Raw genomic sequence first — 10,038 nt, 5'->3', positions numbered from 1 at the left:
CTTAATTTTGTTGCTTTATGGAATCTTCTGGAGCCTGGCAAGCTCCATCCAAAAGAGCATAATCAAAATCAGTTGCGTTAAGGTTGAGAGTTAGAATGTGTAATGGAAAATCTACTGGAAAGTGTTTGAAGTATTTTTCGATTTTGTTGCTTTAAGGAATCTTCTGGAGCCTGGCAAGCTCCATCCAAAAGAGCATAATCAAAATCAGTTGCGTTAAGGTTGAGAATCAGAATGTCTAATGGAAAATCTACTGGAAAGTGTTTGAAGTATTTTTCGATTTTGTTGCTTTAAGGAATCTTCTGGAGCCTGGCAAGCTCCATCCAAAAGAGCATAATCAAAATCAGTTGCGTTAAGGTTGAGAATCAGAATGTCTAATGGAAAATCTACTGGAAAGTGTTTGAAGTATTTCTTAATTTTGTTGCTTTATGGAATCTTCTGGAGCCTGGCAAGCTCCATCCAAAAGAGCATAATCAAAATCAGTTGCGTTAAGGTTGAGAGTTAGAATGTGTAATGGAAAATCTACTGGAAAGTGTTTGAAGTATTTCTTGATTTTGTTGCTTTAAGGAATCTTCTGGAGCCTGGCAAGCTCCATCCAAAAGAGCATAATCAAAATCAGTTACGTTAAGGTTGAGAGTTAGAATGTGATATAGAAAATCTACTGGAAAGTGTTTGAAGTATTTCTTGATTTTGTTTCTTTAAGGAATCTTCTGGAGCCTGGCAAGCTCCATCCAAGGCTCCATCCAAAAGAGCATAATCAAAATCAGTTGCGTTAAGGTTGAGAGTTAGAATGTCTAATGGAAAATCTACTGGAAAGTGTTTGAAGTATTTCTTAATTTTGTTGCTTTATGGAATCTTCTGGAGCCTGGCAAGCTCCATCCAAAAGAGCATAATCAAAATCAGTTGCGTTAAGGTTGAGAGTTAGAATGTCTAATGGAAAATCTACTGGAAAGTGTTTGAAGTATTTCTTAATTTTGTTGCTTTATGGAATCTTCTGGAGCCTGGCAAGCTGCATCCAAAAGAGCATAATCAAAATCAGTTGCGTTAAAGTTGAGAGTTAGAATGTGTAATGGAAAATCTACTGGAAAGTGTTTGAAGTATTTTTCGATTTTGTTGCTTTAAGGAATCTTCTGGAGCCTGGCAAGCTCCATCCAAAAGAGCATAATCAAAATCAGTTGCGTTAAGGTTGAGAATCAGAATGTCTAATGGAAAATCTACTGGAAAGTGTTTGAAGTATTTCTTAATTTTGTTGCTTTATGGAATCTTCTGGAGCCTGGCAAGCTCCATCCAAAAGAGCATAATCAAAATCAGTTGCGTTAAGGTTGAGAGTTAGAATGTCTAATGGAAAATCTACTGGAAAGTGGTTGAAGTATTTCTTGATTTTGTTGCTTTAAGGAATCTTCTGGAGCCTGGCAAGCTCCATCCAAAAGAGCATAATCAAAATCAGTTGCGTTAAGGTTGAGAGTTAGAATGTGTAATGGAAAATCTACTGGAAAGTGTTTGAAGTATTTTTCGATTTTGTTGCTTTAAGGAATCTTCTGGAGCCTGGCAAGCTCCATCCAAAAGAGCATAATCAAAATCAGTTGCGTTAAGGTTGAGAATCAGAATGTCTAATGGAAAATCTACTGGAAAGTGTTTGAAGTATTTCTTGATTTTGTTGCTTTAAGGAATCTTCTGGAGCCTGGCAAGCTCCATCCAAAAGAGCATAATCAAAATCAGTTACGTTAAGGTTGAGAGTTAGAATGTGATATAGAAAATCTACTGGAAAGTTTTTGAAGTATTTCTTGATTTTGTTTCTTTAAGGAATCTTCTGGAGCCTGGCAAGATCCATCCAAGGCTCCATCCAAAAGAGCATAATCAAAATCAGTTGCGTTAAGGTTGAGAGTTAGAATGTCTAATGGAAAATCTACTGGAAAGTGGTTGAAGTATTTTTCGATTTTGTTGCTTTAAGGAGTCTTCTGGAGCCTGGCAAGCTCCATCCAAAAGAGCATAATCAAAATCAGTTGCGTTAAGGTTGAGAGTTAGAATGTGTAATGGAAAATCTACTGGAAAGTGTTTGAAGTATTTCTTGATTTTGTTGCTTTAAGGAATCTTCTGGAGCCTGGCAAGCTCCATCCAAAAGAGCATAATCAAAATCAGTTGCGTTAAGGTTGAGAGTTAGAATGTGTAATGGAAAATCTACTGGAAAGTGTTTAAAGTATTTTTCGATTTTGTTGCTTTAAGGAATCTTCTGGAGCCTGGCAAGCTCCATCCAAAAGAGCATAATCAAAATCAGGTGCGTTAAGGTTGAGAGTTAGAATGTCTAATGGAAAATCTACTGGAAAGTGTTTGAAGTATTTTTCGATTTTGTTGCTTTAAGGAATCTTCTGGAGCCTGGCAAGCTCCATCCAAAAGAGCATAATCAAAATCAGGTGCGTTAAGGTTGAGAGTTAGAATGTGTAATGGAAAATCTACTGGAAAGTGTTTGAAGTATTTTTCGATTTCGTTGCTTTAAGGAATCTTCTGGAGCCTGGCAAGCTCCATCCAAAAGAGCATAATCAAAATCAGTTGCGTTAAGGTTGAGAGTTAGAATGTCTGATGGAAAATCTACTGGAAAGTGTTTAAAGTATTTCTTAATTTTGTTCCTTTATGGAATCTTCTGGAGCCTGGCAAGCTCCATCCAAAAGAGCATAATCAAAATCAGTTGCGTTAAGGTTGAGAGTTAGAATGTGTTATAGAAAATCTACTGGAAAGTGTTTGAAGTATTTCTTGATTTTGTTGCTTTAAGGAATCTTCTGGAGCCTGGCAAGCTCCATCCAAAAGAGCATAATCAAAATCAGTTACGTTAAGGTTGAGAGTTAGAATGTGTAATGGAAAATCTACTGGAAAGTGTTTGAAGTATTTCTTGATTTTGTTTGCTTTAAGGAATCTTCTGGAGCCTGGCAAGCTCCATCCAAAAGAGCATAATCAAAATCAGTTGCGTTAGGGTTGAGAGTTAGAATGTGTTATAGAAAATCTACTGGAAAGTGTTTGAAGTATTTCTTGATTTTGTTGCTTTAAGGAATCTTCTGGAGCCTGGCAAGCTCCATCCAAAAGAGCATAATCAAAATCAGTTGCGTTAAGGTTGAGAGTTAGAATAAGTAATGGAAAATCTACTGGAAAGTGTTTGAAGTATTTCTTGATTTTGTTGCTTTAAGGAATCTTCTAGAGCCTGGCAAGCTCTTTCCAAAAGAGCATAATTAAAATCAGTTGCGTTAAGGTTGAGAGTTAGAATGTGTTATAGAAAATCTACTGGAAAGTGTTTGAAGCATTTCTTGATTTTGTTGCTTTAAGGAATCTTCTGGAGCCTGGCAAGCTCCATCCAAAAGAGCATAATCAAAATCAGTTGCGTTAAGGTTGAGAGTTAGAATGTCTAATGGAAAATCTACTGGAAAGTGTTTGAAGTATTTTTCGATTTTGTTGCTTTAAGGAATCTTCTGGAGCCTGGCAAGCTCCATCCAAAAGAGCATAATCAAAATCAGTTGCGTTAGGGTTGAGAGTTAGAATGTGTTATAGAAAATCTACTGGAAAGTGTTTGAAGTATTTCTTGATTTTGTTGCTTTAAGGAATCTTCTGGAGCCTGGCAAGCTCCATCCAAAAGAGCATAATCAAAATCAGTTGCGTTAAGGTTGAGAGTTAGAATGTCTAATGGAAAATCTACTGGAAAGTGTTTGAAGTATTTTTCGATTTTGTTGCTTTAAGGAATCTTCTGGAGCCTGGCAAGCTCCATCCAAAAGAGCATAATCAAAATCAGTTGCGTTAGGGTTGAGAGTTAGAATGTGTTATAGAAAATCTACTGGAAAGTGTTTGAAGTATTTCTTGATTTTGTTGCTTTAAGGAATCTTCTGGAGCCTGGCAAGCTCCATCCAAAAGAGCATAATCAAAATCAGTTGCGTTAAGGTTGAGAGTTAGAATAAGTAATGGAAAATCTACTGGAAAGTGTTTGAAGTATTTCTTGATTTTGTTGCTTTAAGGAATCTTCTAGAGCCTGGCAAGCTCTTTCCAAAAGAGCATAATTAAAATCAGTTGCGTTAAGGTTGAGAGTTAGAATGTGTTATAGAAAATCTACTGGAAAGTGTTTGAAGTATTTCTTGATTTTTTTTGCATATTTGAAATTTTTTGGAAAGCCTTGCAAGCTCCATCCAGAAGAGTATAACCAAAATCAGTTGCGTTAAGGTTGGGAGTTAGAATATGTAATCAAAAAAATATAATAGGAAGTGCATGGAGTATTTCTTGATTTTGTTGCTTTAAGAAATCTTCTGGAGCCTGGCACGGTCTGTCCAAAAGAGCATAATCAAAATCAGTTGTGTTAAGGTTGAGAGTTAGAATATGTAAAATCAAATCTACTGTGAAGTGTTCGAAGTATTTCTTTATTTTGTTGCTTATTTGAAATCTTCTGGAGCCTGGTAAGCTCCATCTAAAAGAGCATAATGGAATTGAGCGTAAGCATATGTAAAAAAAAAATACTGGGAAGTGTATGGAGTATTTCTTGGTTTTGTTGCTTCATGGAATCTTCTGGAGCCTGACAAGCTCCATCGTAATGGAAAACAATCTGGTAGGTATTTCGTCATTAAGATTTAATAACATTTTATTTTTTTCTTTCAGAGGTTCGTTGTCACGTATTCTTATCGACGAACTGTGGAATAATTTTCAGGAATTTTACCTAGGACAATGCCAATAAAATTTATAATTCTCTAAAAAAAATATAATAGAAGAGTAGAAGAGGAGAAGGATGTAGAAATAGGGCTCTTGATAATATGAAAAAATAAATTAGGTTTAGATAGCATTACGAAGAGACATAACAGTTTCGTCCAGTGTACCCATTCAGTAAAATCTGTGAATACGAAATCCTGCTCCAGCGCGTACGATTGACGGTGGGTGAGTGTTCGAAATCTCACTCTACGCTGGTGACGGTGGATTAATCGATGAAGGGAAGAGTGAGAAAGAAAAGAGGTTTGGTGTGAGTATGTACATTGAGAAAAAAAGACCAGTTTTGAGAATGATGTTATGGAAAGATGTTGTGTCTGTTGCGAAGTGTGAAGTTAATAAATAAAAAAAAAAAATTAAAAGCTTGTGTAGTGTTTTATTGTGAATTCAACGAATGTTTCCGACAGGTTCGAATCTCGGGTTGATACTTGTGGAAATCATGATACATTAAAAAGAGAATAAAACGATGATTTATTCCCAATTCTCTTATTTAAATTCTACAGTTGTTTTGTCCTCTTTGAAACGGGGGTGATTGGAACACTGTGAGTGATTAGAGCATTATCGACTCTCACTTAATTGGCTATTTTTGGAATTGTAAATTGAATTTTCAGGAAAGTCAAGCATTTCAGGAAAATATCTTGGACTGCACCGAATATCGATCCCTTACATCTTCAGCGTGGCTTCCCGACTAGAAAATTATATCAAGTTTATATCATAGTGTGCTATGATGTTATAATATTTTTCTGTAGCTTATTATGTTATAAACTAGATGCAGGATGATGTTAAAATAACTAAAATTGCAACAAAAAGTACACCGGCTAAATCAAGGTAATAACATATTCTGTTAGAAGCATATCAAAATTATAACAAAATGTGATATGAATTTAAGCCTCAGGATTACTAGTTTCTATGTACATATATAAATTTGAAATAATTTTGTAACATTTGTCGAAGGCTCCAAACCAAACTATAATACAATGAGTAAGCAAATAACATTGAAAACAGATTGTGTTATAATTGAGTTATAGTATTTTGAGAACACCTAGAATGTTGAACATGATTATATCACAATGAGTTATAAATATCATGGTTTGCTATAATTATGTGATATTTTTATTACAATTTCATGGTTGGGTTTGTTTTATAGTTATACGTTATTCATTTCAGCAAGGGAAGGCTTAAAAAATGCTGTCCTACAACATCTGTTGAAGTGCACATAGAACGCTAAGCTGAGAAGCTAGCTCGGAGCGACACATGGTATAACATTAAATGGATGTGGAGAGCAAAAAGTAAGAAGTCGCACTAGTGCCTACCGATTCAAATCAGGTCGTTGACTTCCAAACAAAATCAAAGCTTTTGACGAGTCACTGCTTCACGATTTTTCTCTAATACAATCGAAACAGTGTAGAACTTCTAATCAAATCTACATATTGAGCGGCTAGCGTTCTAATGCATATTGCATGAGGCGTAATTTGGGCACACGTAAACGCCAAATCAGTCACAATGTTTTCGGGCCAATTTAAACCGGCACCTTTCAACGGAATCGTTGAAAGTTACCATAACTAAACCGTTCAGTTCAATTACAAAACATCGACGAAGTAAGGCGGGAACAATTTTGCGCTTTGACTCACTCAAGATGAATTCGATTCCTCGGAAAAGCATTCCGGAGACATTTGCCGGAGCTGACGTGTTCATAACCGGAGGTTCCGGATTCATGGGCAAGGTGTTGATCGAGAAGTTGCTAAGATCTTGCCCCAAAGTTGGAAACGTGTTTGTATTGCTGAGGCCACGCAAGGGAAAGCTAGCCAAGGAACGAGTTGCTGATTTGGTCCAAGCACCGGTAAGGCTTGTGGTTATTTCAATGGTGAATGGAATCTTACTAAAAAGTAGTTGTAATTACAGTTGTTCAACAAACTTCGCGAAGAACGATCAAATTTGTTCCAGAAAATAATCCCAATTGATGGAGATTGTTCACAACTTAGACTGGGTCTACAAGATGAGAGCATCAGGCGGATGAGCAATGTTCATTTTGTGTTTCACGCGGCGGCTAGTGTACGATTTGATGATCCGTTGGACAAGGCGTTACTGTTGAATACCCGAGGAACACATGAAGTCTTACGTTGGGCGAAGACTTTACAGAACTTGAAGGCGTTGGTGCACATTTCCACCACCTATTCCAATCCAGAGATAGCACACGTAGAGGAAAAGATATATCCTGCTAAAATGGATTGGAGACAGGCCATCGAACTGGTGGAGAAGGTTGACCCCGATGTTCTGAACACGTTAGCCGAGAAGTAAGTCGATTTTCAATAGATCTTCAACGTGTTAGTTCTAACTACATTTCAGATTGTCAGGCTTCGCTCCCAATACGTATACTTTTACAAAAGGTCTTGCGGAACAGATTTGCTACGATTACCGTCACGAGCTACCGTTGGTGATCTTCCGACCTTCTATTGTGATCAACACTGAGACGGAACCTATGCCGGGTTGGATCGAGAACTACAACGGACCGGCCGGTATCCTGTCAGCTCACGCTGCTGGTATCCTTCGAACTCTATACGTCAGCATGGATTGTCATATGAATTGCATCCCGGCGGATGTCAGTATAAAGGCCATCATCATAGCTGCATGGAAGAAATCCTTCAGTCCGAGGGACGATCTGGTCATCTACAACAGCGCTGCAGAACCCGACAAAGCCATGGGCTATGAATTTCTGTATGAAGAATCCGACTACTTTTCCCACCGAATTCCGATGCTGAAGATGATGTGGGCTCCTACAGGACAGGCCACTACCAACAGTACTTTGTTCTGTGTGCTGTTCTTTTTGTACCAAGTTATACCAGCGTATTTCGTCGATGTTGTTCTAAAACTCTGCAAAATGAAGCCATTGTAAGTATTACTGCACCTTGATCGTATCAAACTCAACTCACGCTCGTTTACCTGTTTTCAGCCTCCTCAAACTGCAACGTTCGATCTTCCACGCCCAAAACTCGCTGATGTACTTCACCACCCATGATTGGATATTCGACACTCACAACTTCCGTAGTCTATCCAAGGACCTGGGCGAGCTGGACAAAATCCACTTCGACATTGCCTACATCAAGCAGGGACTGCTGGAGTACTGTAGTCTATGTATGCTGGGTGGCAGGCGGTACCTGTTCAAGGAAAGCGACGACTCCATCATGATAGCTTTCAAGCGTTTGAAACGGTTCGAACTGGCTGATAGGTTGCTAAAACTGGCCATGTTCGTGGGGTTTGCCTACGTGCTGCGGAGTTATTTGCCGGAAAGCTGGCTACAACATGAGCATTTGAGAACTAATTGAATAGTGTTCCAACCGATATCAACACATTCAACTATAAGTTAAATTTCTTAGCTTAATTTTACAACAAAAAAAAAACAAAAATGGTCTGGTGATCGATCACCAACTGTTATATCACATGGTAAAAGTAACCTATTTAACTACAATGGAACTTCACACTTCATGACTTTTCAGTGTAATGCATTTTTTTTTTTCCTCATCTGTAGAGCCTTTTAACCACTGCGTCCATTATTTAGGAATTATTTAGTGTAATGCATAGTAGAAGAGTTTCTTTTTTTTAGTAATGATCATCTCTGACATCTCTAAGCCTGCCTCTGTCTCTACCTACGGCCATACACGCCTTTTTTTCTAATGTGAAGAATCATGCTTGTTCCCGCTGTCCCACCCTTTTTTTCGGAGTCCCATACAGTTTCAATAAACAATAAAACCACCAGACGTTTAACAGCCAAGTTAGGCATAATTGCGCAGTGAACCAATTTGGCTGATGTTTACGAAATTACGTGAATTTATGTATTAAATTGATTGAGTTCCGTTCATAACATCAAAAGTGACAGATATTAAATTCGACCAAGGGATAATTCCCCAAGTAACAATTTTTTTGCTGATTGGTTTTGTTTTATTTTTATTAGGGTTTTATTACAGCAATAATTAAAACTCGCAGTTTTATGACTGCTTGTATGAAAACCATTGATAAAATGTTTTATAGTATACTTGAAGATATCCATAAAGACAGATTTTAAGAGTAAACAAAACTTTCCGATTTGTAAACCTTCTGGCAATCATTATTACCACAAAAAAACTGTTAAAACTCTCAACAGATGGCGATCCGTTCGATTAGTAACGACATCTGTTGGTGGAAAAGTAGAACTACGACATTTCTAGGTTTATTGCGGTCATCATAAAAGTAAACTTGCTTTCGTTTTATTTTCGCTGATTATGGTTGTCGCCATATTGAAGAATTATCTAACGTGAATGGAAAATAGTTAATTTTGCTCAAATTAGCAATGAATTGATAGTTTGCCTCCATTTCCATAACATGCTCACATAAATAAACTCTCTCTGCTGAGTTTTCTTGTGATTCGGGATAGTTTTACTAAATAAACAAATTGATTTATTTCATTCCATGATGATAATATTCACTATTTTTGAAGCGCATTAATTTTATGATTCTGCCACCCCAATATTCACGGTAAATTCGAATGCGCATAAGCCTACCAGCACAATAACTACTAAAATACTACTTTGAAATAATCGCTTTCTACTTACGAATGATGTATCCTCCTGAACTTTACGTGCCATCGAAGAAGCTTCTCTGAATCTTGAGCTGTTATAGTTTTTGTTAAAAAAAAACAACAACAATCGAGAATGGGAAATTTTTCTACTAGGTTTTAAAACGGTTTTATTGCTCTTAATGCGGTTTACAAAACCTCTCAGAGAGTGGTCCACTTAGCCGGAAGATGCTCTTAAAGAGGTTATCAAGAGGTTTTGATGTATAAATCAGTTTTATTGCGAGTTTTATAAAATTGGTCATGAAGATCTCTTGTAGAGCCGAACAGAACTTAAAATGTTACTTGGGTCTTCTTCTTCTTCTTATTCTTCTTATTCTCCTTCTTCTTCTTCTTCTTCTTCTATTTCTTCTTGGTGTAACGTCCCAACTGGGACTACTTACTACTTACTTTCAATTCTGTGCACCCACGATAGTTCAGAGGGCCGAAATGAAATCTCCATCCTGCCTGGGCGATTGCTCGCCATCACTTTGGCCTGTAACCAGCTCAAATTTATGTCAACTTGCTTTATTTCTTTGTTGAGGCTGCGCCACCATGAGCCTCTGGGTCTACTTCTGTTGCGATGTCCTGTTGGGTTCCAATCTAACATTTGCTTGCAGATTTCGTTTTCGGCCCTGCGTAGAGTGTGGCCCACCATGAATTTCCTTCTGGAATTCCTCCTTAAATTCCTTCAAGAATACCTTCTGCAAATCATTCCACCTACTCTTTTG

The 10,038-nt window shown here is 37.4% G+C and overlaps 1 protein-coding gene across 1 annotated transcript; it reads left to right on the top strand.

Moving 5' to 3' along the window:
- Positions 1–5,957: 5,957 nt before the first annotated feature.
- LOC109412783 (putative fatty acyl-CoA reductase CG5065) lies at positions 5,958–9,620 on the top strand. Its single transcript, XM_062859624.1, has 4 exons — positions 5,958–6,562; positions 6,625–7,016; positions 7,069–7,611; positions 7,673–9,620. Exons 1-4 carry the CDS (start codon positions 6,359–6,361, stop codon positions 8,043–8,045), a joined length of 1,512 nt encoding a protein of 503 aa, XP_062715608.1. The 5' UTR covers positions 5,958–6,358; the 3' UTR covers positions 8,046–9,620.
- Positions 9,621–10,038: the final 418 nt, after the last annotated feature.

This window comes from Aedes albopictus, chromosome 3 (genome assembly GCF_035046485.1).
Source record: "Aedes albopictus strain Foshan chromosome 3, AalbF5, whole genome shotgun sequence".
Classification (NCBI taxonomy): Eukaryota; Metazoa; Arthropoda; class Insecta; order Diptera; family Culicidae; genus Aedes; species Aedes albopictus.
This window is presented reverse-complemented; position numbering and strand designations above follow the sequence as displayed.